The sequence below is a fragment of the Dermochelys coriacea genome, chromosome 17 (genome assembly GCF_009764565.3).
Source record: "Dermochelys coriacea isolate rDerCor1 chromosome 17, rDerCor1.pri.v4, whole genome shotgun sequence".
Taxonomy (NCBI): Eukaryota; Metazoa; Chordata; order Testudines; family Dermochelyidae; genus Dermochelys; species Dermochelys coriacea.
In genome coordinates, this window is record NC_050084.1 from 12676961 (window position 1) to 12693535 (window position 16575).

At 45.8% G+C, this 16575-nt stretch overlaps 1 protein-coding gene across 1 annotated transcript in view; it reads right to left on the reverse strand.

Moving 5' to 3' along the window:
• LRRC75A (leucine rich repeat containing 75A) overlaps positions 1-16575 on the reverse strand; it is a 182603-nt gene that overhangs the window by 122657 nt on the left and 43371 nt on the right. Inside the window, exon 2 of the mRNA XM_038376199.2 lies at positions 4290-4418. Coding sequence (XP_038232127.1) covers positions 4290-4418 — 129 coding nt within the window. The remainder of the gene's footprint in view (positions 1-4289; positions 4419-16575) is intronic.

A 16575-nucleotide genomic window follows, 5' to 3' on the forward strand; every position in this document is an offset into this window, starting at 1 on the left:
AAAAAAAAAAAAAAGAGTGCCATTTTCTTCCTGCTTCAGCCTTTTTCTATTTTCCCAAAGAAAGAGCTTTTCAAAAGAACATCTCTTATTACAAAGAAAACATGAGCATGGGACAAAACACATTAAGTAACGACAGATACAAGGAGTAGTTATTAGTGAAGTGTGAGCTTCCCAGCCACTTTGATATTGCAAAATATTTTAGTGCGATGCAGATGTATTCAGCTCCCATACAGAGAGATTTTCACAAGCAAACCTGGCCAAAAAGGAGCGTTAATGCAGAATATCACCGGCTTTGACAGTCAAATCGTTCTCATCCCCTTTGCTATTATTTCAGATATTTGGATATAAGAAAGCTTGGATCCTGCAGTGAAGAAAAATACTTCGTGCTTATATAGTCCACGGCATCTGAAAATTGCAACACACTTTATGAAGGTGGGTAAATATCACTTTCCTCATATTACTAATAGAAAAAATAAGGCAGAAAGGCACAGAGATTGGCTACTCTGCTCAGAACCACACAGTGAGCCAGTGGCACAGATGAGTCCAGAACCACAGTCCTATACTATAACCACCAGACTGCACTGTTCCCTCCCACCCCGTATTCGTAACATCAGCATTTGCTACCATCAAAATTAATGTGACGTCAGGAACTCAGAACAACAACTGTAATCCAAGGTCATGTCACAACACACAGGCTGGGGGGCTGGATGAATTATTGTTTGGTAATAGGTTATGGTAGGGCACTCCTGTGATAAAGACACAGAACTAGTGGTAAGGGCATTTTGGTTATAGTTCATTGACTTCCCATAGGACTCTGGGCAAGGGACTTAACCTCCCTGTCCCTTGATGTCCCCATCTGTGAAATGGGGAAACCAACCCTGACCTCAGCCCAGTGCAATGAGACCTCATTCATTTGCATCTGACGTGCTACCAGGGAGGTGCTAGACACAAGTGCAAATCGTTACTAGGGAACGTTACACCTCTGACCTACAGCAGGCCATCAATGACCCAAAGTCGCTACCCTGCGACACCTATGTAAAATGAGTCTCTCTCAGTCCCTCACCCAGGTCATGTATCCACATCACAAAAGCAGCACTCTGATCAGCACTAAACAGTCCCTCAGAAAGGCCCAGCTCTACTCAGGAAGAGCAGTCCCCTCTAAGTCAGGGTTGAGGCATGCCAGAGAAGGAAGCATACAACGTTGCACCCATTCTGTGACTAAACAGAGCACTTTTCAGAGCTGTCAGCCTGGCACCTTTCCTCAGCCCGGGACATGCCTAAGAAAACTCACTCAACTAGGATCCTGGGTCGGCCCTATTCAAGGCACTTTAGCTTCATGCAACTCAAGGGAAGACTCTTATCCCACTGTGGGTGTGAATTTACTCCTGTGGAATAAATGGACCGTGTCTGCTGGAGAGTGCTGAGCTGCAGAAGACATTAGAAAGTCAAGGCAAACCTTTTCTCTGGCCAGCTACAGAAGTTCATGTTTACTCAGAGTCTAGAGAAGCCATTAGGTATTTATTTTAACTGAGAGGTAAAATACCAACAGATCAGCCTTAGGATGGGGGTGTTCTAGACAGACCCTGAACTGAAAGGGTAACAGTACAATAACCAGAGCACTGAAAGTGGACTAAAGCAAAGCCTAGCCAAGAGGGATAAAGCCAGCAAGGGGCCCTGATGCTCTTCCACAGGGATGTGGTGGTTTCGGATTTAAAAAAAATAACTAAATAAAATAAAAAAATAAAAAAAAATAATGGGTATGGCCCTTTAGAGCAGTGTTTCCTGAACTTTTGAAGCTGAGTGCCCTTCAGGAAAATCAAACCAATCTTGCCAGCTTAGCCTGCTCTCCTTCCACCTTGCCTTGCGTTGCTACAGGCCTTCTCCAAGTAGATTGTACAGATCTTCAGGACAAGACCCTTCCTGTCCTTTCTTACATGCTTTAATGAGCATGGAAATAGTTAACAACGCTGACATTTAAAGTATCTTTGCTGGCACCCAAGTTAGCACCCACAGAGTTGGTTCCTGAAATTAACATGTGCTTAGTTTCGTTTCCAAGCAAACTTTAATCCATGACAGGTGATTTGTGGGGAGAACAAACAAACATACCAGTGATGGAATGAATCTCCACTTTACCCCATTTATTACCTTGACTTCCACCCCTCCACCCTGTCCTGATCCATATGTAGGCAAGATTAAACCCAGCCAGTAATTTCTCTTAGGAGGAAACAGAGCAATTAACCATACAGCTCTGCAATTAGTTCACATTTCCTGACTCTGTGACCAAAGAATTTCCCACTGAAGACTGAATGATGTTTTGTGGATGAAAGCAATCGATTTATTTATGTTAGGTGTTAATATGTCTCCCGTTGCCATAGCATTTGAGAACCTCACACTCTTTATTGCATTTATACTCAGTGACGTTACACCCAATATTCTTTACAGAAATATGCTTATGATATGAATAGGGCATAACCAAGATGTAATTTATGCAAGAGGGGGCATGTGAGGTATCATTGGGAAGGTGATGATTTACTGAATGTGATTATCCAATTTGTATGTCTGTATCATTTCTGTATCTGGAAGTAGGAATATTGACTATGTAACAATTCCAACTGTATTTTCACCTGGGGAATGCCCGCGGGACAGTATGCGAACAGCCTGGATGGGCCATTAAGGAGAACAATAGCACTTTGAAGATGCGAATCTCACTCTTTCCTGGGATGCTGCTTTGACACTGCAGGGTCAGGTGACTACGTCACCTGACACTGGACACCAGCTTGGTCTGCTGGTATTTTTCCACTAAAGGGGGGTGGGGGATCAAACAGAGAAACAAAAGGTTCCCGCCATATGCAAATCCTATTTAAGGCTGGAGAGTGAGTTAATCAGGGTCGCTGGTTCTTCACGGACTCCCCACCCAGGATGACTGCTGTAAACACCTAAGACTGATCTGGGAAAAAGGACTGACACTCAGGCTGTGACAGGGGTCTGGCCTGAGAAGAGAAATACATGGAACTTTAAGCTGCAAGCAAAAGCAGTTTGTCTTCAAGGAACTCTGCAACCTGCCTAAAACAACATTTAGGGTGAGAAATTACTATTGGTAACCAGTTTCTTTAGTGAATTCAGTTTAGTTTGCATGTTTGTTTATTTTGCTCAGTAATCTGCTTTGATCTGTTTGCTATCCCTTATAATCACATCACAAAATCTGTCCTTTGTAGTCATCGGAAACCACGTGCTCCCAAGCTTTGCAGGGGCTGATGAAATGGGGCCCACATCCCAGTCACTCTTGCAAAACACACCCTGACTAATGAGGTCCAAAACCAGAATCACATCCATTTCTGTCCATCCCTAATTTAGAACCATCATTCAAACTCCTTTTCCATGACTCAACAGGACCAGATCCTCCTCTGGGGTAAATCAGCATAGCTCCCATTGACTTACTCCAATTTATACCAGTGGAGGACCTGGCACGTTGTCCTCAAAAACTGACACAGGGTGGGTTAGGAACGTTTCTGCCATAACTGCCGCTGACATACAAACATGTCTAATATTGATACACTGCTTTGAACAACGCGGTTTCCATTTCTGACCTTGGAGAGCACCACAGGGCCAGCTCTCCCCACTCCACGATAAAACCACCAATATGATGGAATGGAAAGCAAATCCCGGTTCTGACACCATACCTCAGTCCCATTGCCCCGTCCGATGACTATTCGGCTCAGACTATTCCTTCTGACTGCCACGCTCTCCGGGCCCCCGTCCTGCCAGCTTTGCTTACAGCACGCTCAAACACTTGCAAAGACAGGGTTCTGTTTCAGCTACCTCCCTCCTTACAGGGGTGAGAAATGTGTCATCTGGGTACTCGCTTCATTTAGAGAGACAAGAGGAAAGACTGGCATCGCAGAAATCAGAGATAGAAAAGGCCTAGGAAATCTTCCTGTCCATACCCCTGTATTGTTCCAGATGCAGGTGCCTTAGTGCTTTGCTTGAGAAAATGAGACAGGAGAAAAGAGCAAAAACAGGGAATATGAAAAAACAAGGAACAAAATTAATTAAGCATTAAATGCACGTCATTCGGGTTGTTGGCAATTCACAGAGAGTACTGTGCATCGATCCACTCTCCCCACAACAGGACATCTCTACTCAGAGGATCACAATCTGTGTTAACCTGAAGGTATTTTGTGCAACATTGATTATAAAAACCACACACACACACCAGCTTCTCATTTACAAGTCTACATGATCAAGTGACTAGAACTGCCTTGGTTGTGTAGTTAGAGCGAGTTACCTACCGGTTTGGGGCAATGGATGTATCTAGCGAGACTGATGATCAAGTCATGGGTGATTGGATCCACCAGGTTTCGGAAGCTGGCATATCTATACAGGACGTCATCCAGAGAGGTCGATTCCATTCCTAAATCCTGCAGAAAACAAGAGCAAGGTAAGTTACACTAGGAGGTCTGATGGCAACAGCCCATCTCTCACAATTCACCTGTGTTGGCAGTCTCAGGGCAGTTGCCATGGAGCTGAGATGTGCCTGTCTCTAAGTACCTTGGCGAGTTGGCTTGGGGACACTTGCACTCCAATGCTTTACCTGTTCTATGGAGAGCAGACATCAGGCTGTCAACCTGGCACCCTTCATAAGCAATAAACTCACTGAGTAAACTATACTCGGCAGGCCTGATTCGCCTCTCACTCACCCAGGGGCAAGCCACTGAAATCTACAGAACTATGCCAGTGTAAGATCGCTGGGAGGCAGAATCTGGCCCAGTGTGTCCCAAGACACAGCAATGTAAGGAATTTTAGCACAAACCCCACAATGCTATTAAACATACTAGTGTATATCGACCATTCCTCTCTTTAGCTTTTCATAAAAGGGGGGAGGGGGTGTGATTAAATACAGCAGAGGTCAGCAACCTTTGAGAAGTGGCATGCAAGTCTTCATTAATTTAAGGTTTCGCATGCCAGTAATAAATTTTACATTTACAGGCACCGCCGAAGGAACCACAGACTGGCAGTGGGCTGAGCGGTGCTGGCGGCCAGAACCCCGGGCCGGCAGGGGGCCGAACAGGGCCAGCAGCCGGGACCCCGGCTGGCAGGGGCCAGCGGACAGAACCCCAGACCGGCAGCGCGCTAAGCCGCTCAGCCCACTGCCAGTCTGGGGTTCCGTCCGCCAGCCCCTGCCAGCTGGGGTCCCAGCCACTGGCCCCTGCCAGCCTGGGTTTCCATCCATCCAGGCCAGCAGTGGGCTGAGCAGGGCCAGCAGCCGGGACCCTGGCCAGCAGCAGAGTGCCACTAAAAACCAGCTCACGTGCCGCAGGTTGCCAACCCCCGAAATACAGTATATTCAATTTACTTCAGATATCTTCTCTTATCTATTAGCTGTCCTTTATCCCTGGAGTGCAGCTCCCCAGGGGATACTGCAGTGCTACTCAAGCTTATTGGCAGATTACAGCGAGTTCCACAAACAAAGCAGCTACTTCCATAAGATAAAGCCCTTTGCTCAGCTTTCAGTACAACAAGGATGCCCTTGTGGTTCGGGCACTGGGCAGGGACTCTGCAGATTCAGGTTCAATTCTCAGCTCTGTCACAGACTCTGTCTGACATGGGCAAGTCACTTAAATCTCTCTGCGCCTTGGTACCGTGCCTGTAAACTAGGGTCTGGTCTGGATTTCAATCCAGGCCAGTGAGGGGTTGTGTCACCATTTGGCCTGTAGCCTTCTCGTGAACACACACACACACACACACACACACACTTTCACAGCTGGGATAATAGTCCGTCCTTCTAGGCACCATCTTCAAAGTGAAACGTGCACCAACACAAGCTTGCCTCCTGTTCCGTAAAGTACTCCTGGGTCTGGCCAGAGAGGGAAATTCACTGGCTGCACCTGCCTTCACAGGACAGCGTGGAATTGGTGCTTTAAGAGTTAACACTGGATTTAGTATGGGAGGTTGCTACGCTCCCCCCAAAGCTGCCCTGCTAACACCGCCCCTGGTCTGTGTCAGTGAGTAACAGTGACATCCTGCAACTCATGACTTCTCTTGTGGGTTTTGTAAGCGAGGTCAGCTAGCTCTCCCTCAGTTTGCCAGCTGAGCCCAGATGCCAAGCAGCACGTACAACCCCTGCACTCAGATCAGTCACACACTGCACATTTCAGAGCCTGACAGGCGGCCTCCCTTTGCCCTCATGGAGCTGATGGGGGCTCTCACACTTGGCCAGGAAGGAATGGAGCCCTGTGAACGTTCCCCAAAGCGTACCCTGAAAATAGGGCAAGATGGGAACACAAAGGGGACATCTCCAGAGAGAACAAAAAATAAATAAAAAAAAAAAAATAAAAAAAAAATCAGGAAGGACCAAAACAAAAACCACAACCCAACGCAGCTCAGCATGGATATTTTAAAGAGGGCTGGACATCCTGACTGCCCCATATCACATCTGTAGCTGTGATGGCTTGGATAATGATCAGACTAATCAGCTGCATACTTCAGGGCATAAGCTGCAGGGTCAGGAGCCGTTTCCCTTGTCCTCACACTGCACGGTAGGTGGTGCTAACTTTTTATGTGGACAACCATTTTATACCCCCACGCACCTCCCCAGTGTCCTTACTGCCTGCTTCTCAATGTCTCTTATTCTGTGGGATGCATGGTCCCTGTACAGGATGACCAGATATCCCGATATTCGGGCTTTGTCTTCTATAGCACTCTATTACCTGCCCCCGTCCCGATTTTTCACACTTGCTATCTGGTCACCCTATCACAGGGGTCACATTTTGAGCACACTGGGGTGAGGCACTCAGGGAGGTGGTCAGGTGCTGGGCACTTCCAGAGATAGGTTAGCAAACTAGATAAAAATGTGCTCTGATCCTGAAGGGCAAGCTCCTTAGATAGGTCCTTCCATGCACAAAGGCTCCCAAAATGCTTTGCAACCTCCCTCTATGTACAATCCACAGGAATCAATTCAACTCCCACTAAAATTCAGCCAGTGACAAAATGCAGCCTGGCAACTGTTTCAGAGTTAGAAAAACTGAGCTTTTACTGGGAGAGAGATTCTTTGCACAGGTGACTTGTTACTCTTGGAGAAGAGAGCGTCTTTTCTTTTTTCAAATGGGATGACAGTAAAGTATACGTTAGCAACCACCCAAAATAAATAAATACATAAAATAAAAAGCCAATTTACAGCCCAGCAAGCAGATAAACCACCACCAACAACTCTTCGGCAAAGGACAGAAGATAAGTAGACTCCAGGAAAACTACTGCAGCTTCTCTAGGCTTGTCCTAACAGACTTTCCTTCCAAGGGCAAATAAAGTGTAATAGTAGCTGTAGAGCAGAAGTGACAATGACATTCCAGGTGCTAAGGTAACGCTCCAGCAGCCGTCGGCTAAGTCACATATCATATGGGCAGCCTATGAAACTGAACCTGAGACTTTTTGAGCCAAAGATACAATTCTATACCCTTTTGTGAGACTCAACTAGCTGTAAGTAGAGCTAAAAGCATAGCTGCATTAGGATATGCCAATTAAGCTAGAGTCCAGCCATATGGATTGACGGCATCCAGCACAAAAGCTTTTCCAATTAATTGTATCCATCATAGAAGCACTGAGGGCCCCAAATGAGAAATCAGGGCCCTGTTGTGATAGGTGACAGCCAAAAGATGGTCTTGAATAAAAAGAGCTGAAATTCCCAAACTTATCCACTGGATCTAAAGTGGGGAGGGGATGCAGAAACAGCCTCTCTAAGACCAGTACATAATTTTGCTTCAGGACCTTGTAGAAGACACATCACAAATTCTTCTTTACTGACCCTTGTGTGTGCATGCCAACATTTTCGAAGATACAGCTTAATATGGAATCATTTAGGAAATTGAAGAGAACAAGGACCGTTCTCCCTGCCCCCCCCAAAAAAACCTTTTGCCCATCAAAGTCCATCCCACCCTAGATCCACATCTAAGAAAGGAGACTTTCGGATGGAAGGGCAGCCTTGATCCTAGCAAATTAACTCATAAAAGGGGATGGCCGTCCAGGGTAGCAAGCAAAGCAGATTCTCAAAGATAGATGCCTGCTGACAGAGACTCCATCCACCTGTGCTATTAATCTCCCTCATCATTTGTAATACATCAAAGGCTTAATAGTTTGCAGGAGACAATTCTACACCCAGCTGGTCCTCCATGGACTTCACGTCTGAAGTTCCATCCCAAGCAAGGAGAGATGCTGTGGCAGAACACTTTAAATCCTTCAGCCTCAGATGCCTGCAAAACTCAAAGATCAGCTGGTTTTTCTCAAAAATGGGAGGCTTGAACCTGGAACCCGGCAGCTTTCATCTAGACTCAAGGCCCAACAGAAATACAAATGCTGGCTGCTGCGTTGACATCCAGAGTAGCTGTAGGAACGTTACACATACAGGTAAGCAACACCGGGAAGCAACAGCAAGCTCTGTCCTGCCATGTTTGGGCTGGTTCTCATGAAAGCACTTGGACCGAAGGATTTTGTGCAGTAAATTATGCACCTGAATGAGAGTTGCTCTGTTTTTCTCTTTTGACACATGCATAAAAGATAGACGTTAACTCCCACAAAGTTGGTAAAACTAGGTGTAAGTAGTAAGGTAGCAAGAGACACCATCCTGATATGAATAGAGCAGATACACTGGGCCTACTACAGGAATGCATGAAATGACACACATCGCTATTGCATTTAGTTTTCCAAAAACATTGCACATGGAAGCACAAGTTGTGTCATTTTTAAAACCACTTTTAGCATGTCATTTAATCTTTCTCTGCCTCTGGTTTCCCCATCCATAAACTGGAGATAACACACATACATCTCACAAGGGATTTCTGTGATGTTTATTAAATAATGTTTATTCGGCACTTTAACACAATGAACAGTGAGATCTGTCCTAGGCAACAGAAAAAAAGATGAATTGCATAACAGATTGGGCCTGTTTCTCAAATGCCCTGCCCCTTGCGCATTCACACCAAAGTGAATGTCAAATGCTACTGAATCACAGTGGTATTATCACAGGGTGACTGGCCCCTTTAAGGGGAGACGAGCCCAGCCCTACCTGTGACTAAATCAGCTGCCTCCCAACTGCGGCTGTGGGGCTAGAACTCGGTTGAGACTCTGAGGAGCACCTGGTCCTTAAAGGTTATGTCTATACTGCCAACAAAAAACACCGCCAGCAGCAAGTCTCAGAGCCCTGGTCAATGGATGCAGGCTCCGCTCAGCTCTGAGACCCAGTGATGGCGGAGGGGGCACGGGTCTCTGAGCTGGGGCTCCACCCTGAGCGGGAACATCTGCACTATTTTTAGTCTAGTAGTACAAACCCCAGGAGCCCGAGTCAGTCTCAGTGTAGACATACCCACAAAGGCTGATGCGGTGAATTGCAGGGAGCAGGTAGGCTGCTGTAGGATACCCTGGGTTAGAGCAAGGGCCCGACTTGTGCAAAGTCAAATTATAGGCCTTGTCTACACTAGAAGTTTGTACCCGCTTTAACTTCCTGTATAGTTAAAGCCATACAACCCCCTTAGTTGGATGCTGCTATACCAGTAAAGGGTGACTTGGTCCCAGTCTATGCTTAAAGCTGAGTCAACATAGCTATGGCGCTCAGCTGCGGTGTGAAAAATTCACATTCCTGAGCACCGTCGGAGCGCCGACCTAAACCCCGGCACAGGTACAGCTAGGTTGATGGAAGAATGCTTCCATCAAGCCAGCTACCATCACGCAGGAAGGTGGGGTTCCTAACAGAGCCAGAAAACCACCTTCCATACACCACAGCATCATGCCAACCTAGCAATGGGGCCATAGATACACTGCTATAATCCCTATGGTATAGACATAGCCTTATACTGGTATAGCTATTGCAACAGCCCGTAAAGCCAGGGGGACCACCCGGTCCACATCCCATGGCACTTCTCAGCCAGGCCAAACTTGAGCGACGCTGCCATATGGGAAGAGGAATAAATATACCATACAAGATATCTTTATACTGGTCTAACGGCATCCGCTCTAGTAGCTGTGCTTATATAACTAGACAAGTGAAAATCAATACAACTTTCAAGGGAAGACCAGGCCTAAGTCGGATAGAAGAACCAGAACCCAGGAGGAGTCCTGACCTCCTAATCCCCGTGCTCCCTGCCACAACACACAGTCTCCGACCACTACCAATGATTTAAAATGATCCAAAAGCCTGTTGAAAGGGCAGCAGCTGGCAGCACCCCGCAGGCAGCCACACATGGAAGTTGTTAATAACTGAAATCAAAGCGTCCCCAGTGCTTTAATAAAGAAAGTGCAAGTGAATAATGACTCAGCACTGGTTCCAATTCAGCATGAACCACTAAGCTTGGAAATGCTTCAGCCAGATAAATGGCTCATGGGGAAGCAAATCCTTTGCAAGCAGCGATGCTGTGTGACCCTGCAGGCTGGAAGCAAGCGTCTGCCCTTATTCATTAGTTTTGTTAAGATACTGAACTCAGGAAGTTGGCAGTTATGGAGGGATCCTGCGTGGAGTGGAACTGGGAGGCTCAGACTGGAAGCAGCAATGAAATGGTTCTGCAGTTTGCAGAATTTAGGTGCGTGATCCTGACATTGATGGAGTTAAGGTTCTGCTCTGCTGGCATTTTCACTGCAAATCTCCCAGTGCAGTAAAAAATATTGACTCCAGGCTGAAACTTGGCACGAATAGCCTCAGCCCAGAGAGTGGGGAATTATACAGCTTAAAATCAAAATCTGTTTGGCTGTTTTTAATTTCATGGGAGTACCAAACAATTTAAGTTAACCAGTTAGCGCGCCTGTTGCTTATAAACAACTTAGCTTGTTTTTAAAAAAAAAATAAATTACACATACCAATGATCTCTCTTATGGCCACTGTCATCTTGATACTTTAAAAAATCCAAAACTATTCTTAATTATACCCACAGAGCTCCAAGATATAGAAATAATGGATGATCTTATATACTGCACTGCAAATACTTAATGAGGCTACACTACAGTGTTTGCTTTTAATTAGACAAGGAGGAAGACCCAACTCCTAATTATTAAAGAGAGTTAGTTATATAGTTTCTAGAGGTTGTGGGGTTTGTTTTGTTTTTAAAAAAGTCCTACAACAACTGTTCAAAACCAGATTGAGTTAAGAGCCTAGAACATAACCATGTGAATTCTAGATCAGGGTTTCTCAACAACTGGTCCATAAACTGGCGCGGTCCCCTGAGATCTCCCAGACACAGCTTAAAAAGGCAGCAAGCTCGTCCCTGGTATCATAAAGGTTGAGAAATACTGGTCTAAAAAGTGAAATGTATCAGTGCTACATCACATAGAAGCTAGAATCATTTGAATGGAGTAGTTTCTAGAATTCAGAGCCACTTCAAACCATGCAGATTCTAAGGGCCTATAACCCACTTTGGAAATGTGTTCTAGAACTTAGAACCGCATGGGTTCTAGAGCTAGACTTTTGAGAGGGGAAGGGATTCTACAACCGACCTGTTTAGGTCCTGTGCAGTTACTAGATCACAGAACATTTTGCATGTTCAAGTTCCATTTAGGAACGAGAGAGAAAGAGAGCGATTAACCTTTCCATGGAAAAATTGTGCTCTCTCCAAAGACCTCTTGCAGTTTTTGCGCTTGCAAATGCTCTCCCGGGTATTGGAGTCTGAGGCTGTAGCAAGACAATCAGCAGGTGGACTATTTTGGTTTCAACTGGTTGACGCATTGCGTCGAAAGCACCAACAAATTGTGCAAAACAAAGGCTGAGCCCTCTGTCACTGGAAGAGCGCAACCTTAATAGAGACCATTTTCCAGTTGTTCTATAACGCCCTTTCTACTGGCATGCTGCTCCCTTCCAACTGCAACGGCCTCTTCTTTCAGCTTCTGCATGCAGCACGACACAGCTGTAGGGATCAACGTGCTAGTCAACATGAACCAATAGCTGGTGAGAACTCTGCACCTGCACTCTGAATGACTGGCTGTGAATGAGAAGTGGGCAAAGGGACCAGGTTATGTGGTTATATGGACTGGCAAAGTGGAGGGATGTTGCAGGACCCTCAAGAGATGGAAATGCTGGATGTACTATGGTAACACGTCACAAAGATCCTCAGTAACTTTAGGTATAAATACCAAGATTTAAACATCTAGATCGGGGTGGCCAACCTGAGCCTGAGAAGGAGCCAGAATTTACCAATGTACATTGCCAAAGAGCCACAGTAATAGATCAGCAGCCCCGCCATCAGCTCCCCCCTGCCCCCACTTCCAGTGCTTCCCACCCACTGGCAGCCCCACCGATCAGTGCCTCCTCCTCCTTCCCCACACCTCCCGATCAGCTGTTTCGTGGCATGCAGGAGGCTCGGAGGGGGAGGAGCAAGGGCACGGCAGGCTCGGGGGGGGAAGGGGTGGAGTGGGGGCAGGGCCTGTGGCAGAGCTAGGGGTTGAGCAATGAGCACCCCCTGGCACACTGGAAAGGTGGCACCTGTAGCTCCAGCCCTGGAGTCGGTGCCTATACAAGGAGCTGCATATTAACTTCTGAAGAGCCGCGTCTGGTTCCGGAGCCACAGGTTGGCCACCCCTGATCTAGATCTTCAGGTCCAGCTGAGCTGAGCTCAGTGCAGGACCCAGGAGGAAGGAGAGAAGTGACTCAACCGCCCTTCTGCGATCCCAGACACAGAGCTGGCAAGCAGCTGGGGTGACCCAACCCTCAGAGTAACTTAGCAAAGCCTTCAAGCTGCTGTAAATTACATCAGCAAGAACAACCTCCCCCACCCCACAACCTATTGTGGCTGGGGATTCCCTGCTGTCCTGGTCTCCCCTGCTGCCCTACTGGAGAAGAGGCAGGCAATTCCCTTCTGTTCCTGCACTTGGCAAGGCAGAGTTTTGCCCAAGTAGAAATTCAACATGGGTTTCAAGATTTTGGGCCCCCTTTGAGGCTGGGAAAGCCTTTTCCCAAGGCAGAAAGACAAGGACTGAGGATGAGGTCTGCTTGTATGTTGCCTGAATTTAGAGGGAACCTGCTAATAGGATCAAAATTTAGGATATATCCTACACAATCTGTTTCCTGAGCTTGCAGCATGGCTTAGGCATTAGGGAAGGCTCCCATTACTATTATCCATCCAGGCTTCGTAGATCCCTCTCTCTGTCATTTTAATTGCATAAGTTACCCTTCATTTCCCCTTAAAAAAACAAAACAACACAACACACCATGCAGAAATTCTTGAGCTCAGTGTTTCCTTAGGAAAAATTCCCTGCTGAGGACAATGGGAGTTTGCAGGAGTAAGTAACAATTACAAGAGTAATCAAGTTTGAATTCAAGACCTGAATATCCATAGCAAAAACCTCTACCGTTCAAGTTAGAAAAAATAATCCTTAGAGCTGGCAGCAATAGTAGGCTGTTATCCACTGGCTGGTCCACAGGGAAGACATGACACACTTTGCCAGTGTGAAATGTTAGGACTGAGCAAACACTGAGTAAGATCTTCTCAACAGTCATAGGGTGTCCTACAGGCATAGGGTATGACCGGCAAAGAATGACTGACTGCCACTGGCTGACCTCAGGGGAAGCTTATTTTCACAGCTGGGTAGAGTGATCCCTGGACATACAGCCTTTGGCACCCCAGGATCTTTTGGGATGAAAGCAGGCTTATTTTCATGCCACTTCTTTTTATGCATCTCAAAACCTGGCAATTCTCCATAAGCTAAATTTTAGAAGTAGAAAAATAAAACCAATGATGCTAGGACACCCACTCTCCTGGGAGAGAGTGAAGCTTTTACAGGAAGCTTTCCCCTGCCTTTACCACAGACACATCTCTCAGATGCTCCATAAATCTCCCTGCTACTCCCGCATCGTCCCTCGCCTCCAGCCCATCCATGTGCAATATTTTAAAGCAAGCACAAGCAATGAGTCCAAGCAATGAGCTCATCTGCAATTTAATAACTTAACACCAGTTCATGCTGGCAGCAGCAAATTGCTAATTTCTGACTTTGGAGGAAAAACACCTGAGTTTGATTGGAATAGTTAATTTTCCTTTCAGCACATTCAGATTCCCAGCATCTTCCCCTTTCCGTATGTGACACCTACCGGGGTAGCAAATACAATTTACAAATAGGAGAGGCGCCTGGGTTAAGAACAAATGTGGTGATCAACCAATCAGAACACAACCATCTCAGAATTTATAGAGCATTATCTTTCTATTGTGAGCACACACAAACACCTCACTTTGCTGAGCCAGGTTGGTGTGTGAGAAGGTTCAGGGGGGCAGTGTCTGTATCTGGGGATAGGAAACAGGAACATCTCCGCACCCCTGATCTGTCTCAAGTTGATAACATCTGCTGCTGGCTTTTGGAGGAGGAGCCTAAGGTAGTTTCCAAGTATGTCAGAGAACCGCATTCACTGGAGTCTCTCTGCGTGTTATGCACCCAGCGCTAATGCCGAAGTCAAAGAGGACTGGGATTAACTAAACAAAGCAAACAAATAGAGAGAGAATCAGGCCCTTTTAACCAGTTGAAAGCCACCCAGAGCCACAACTGGATATAAAGAGTGCCCGCCTCACTACAAGGAAGCGCTCGCTGCTGTTCATATTTATCATTATTAAATTTATTATTATTATTATTCGAGTCTGTCATCTGGTTACCAGAGTCCTTTGCCAGCTAGCCTGCTCTCCATTTAATAAACCTTAGAACGTGCAGAAACCTGTAGCTTCTGATGTTGCCTCTAAGAAACTTGCACATTGACATTGTCTTATTGAATTTTGCAAGCTTCTGAACACATCTGTGAAGATCAGAACGTACATTTGCTCTGCAGGAACTGAACATCAGAGAGGGGAAATTACTTTGGGATGAGGTGAAACTCATTAGTTCCCATTCGACTCATTTTGCTCCTCCCCTTTCCCCACAATATTATTTGACCTTTGTTTCATTTTTGATCTAACTTTATGAGGCTAAGACAAAGCAGAGGCCCCATGAAGCCATCCAGAATAGTTCACCAACTTGCAGGAACCAACAGAGAAGCTTATAGCCTCTCACCACAAGCTACTTGTATTCAACAGAATGCAGCAGTGTAAGGGTATTAGATGTCAAGAAAGCAAATTGAGAGTAATCAAGAAATCTAATAAAGGTCCAGTTGGAGGAAGTACTAAAACCCATCCTCAGTGTGGAAGAAGTCTGGGAAATCTTCCAAGATGCCATAATTAAAGGTGTAATAGAATAATTTACTTTGAAATAAACAAGGAAGAAGAAAAGGAGTACTTGTGGCACCTTAGAGACTAACATTTATTTGAGCATAAGCTTTCGTGAGCTACAACTCACTTCATCGGATGCAGTGGCTAATGTGACTTCATGAGAGACTGCTCTGAGATCTAAGGCTTGTAGGAAACACATACACACAGCAAAAAAAAAAAAAAACAAGCAGAAAGAGTTAATATTAGATAAAAGCATCCAAAGGAGGAATATAAAGCGGGTTTTAAGCTATCTTGGGGTGGAAAGAGGGCCCATTAAAAGAACCAGCATGGGGGACGAAATGAACAAGAACTCAAAAACTGGCTGAAAATCTGAAGTCCTTTTTCAAAATCTGACTTTAACAAAAGAAATAATGAAAGGTAGTTAGGAAGGCCTTATAAAAACAGCTATTGATAAAGAGCACTCAGGGGATTACCTGGAAATTTTAAATCTATACAACATGCACCTGGGGGTATTAAGGGAAGTAGCAAATGAACAAAACAATAACACCTAGATCAAATATGATGCTTTACATGCCGTACAGATTTTTAAAAAATAATTCATGGAGAACTAGGGAGGTACCAGAAAACAGAAGGAAAGTAAATGCGATGCTTCTCTTCAAAAAGCATGAAGTGGGTAATCCTGGTAATTACTGTCCCATAATTCTAACTTCTAGCCTTTGTAAAGTAACTGAACAAAGACTGCACTAGACTGCTAGAGGATCCCAACCTTAACTAGGTGCACAGCAATCAACATGATCATGAGCAGAAGTAACCAATATGGGATTATGAAGACCTGGCCTGAAAAATTTCATAGAATTTGGCATTTTTTCCTTATGTGACAAGATGGCCGATGTTAGTATGGTGGGTTCTGTGCTTTTCTTGGAGTGGGGTGGGGCTAAGATGCCACCCCTTGCCCCTGCTCTTGGGGTACCGCTAGTGGCCTGGGAAGATGGTAGAAAAGGGAAGTGGGGGAGGGGTCGGGGTTTGCTCCTCACTCTGAGCCCCAGCCCCTCTCATCCTCTGCAGGTTCTTAGCCTCTTCCCCTTTGGGTGGGGTACCTTCAGTCCTTAGGCGCTGGGGAAGGGAGTCTCCCACCCCTGCTGGGGCAGGGTCTCCCTGGGTTTTCTGGTTCTCTGGTTTTTCAAAACACACCTCCAAGCTCCAGTTCTCTCTCCTTCTCTCTTACTGACTGAAGCAGGGGGTTTTATTAGGTTCCTGACTGGGCCTTAATTGACTACAGGTGCTCCAATTAACCTGTAGCCACCCTCCCGAGTCTAAGGGAACCACACCTTAATTAGCATAGGGCTTATATATTTTCCCTCTATCACTCTCCCACTGCTCCCTGGCCCTCCAGTATCACACTTAGGAGAACATCACAGCTTTT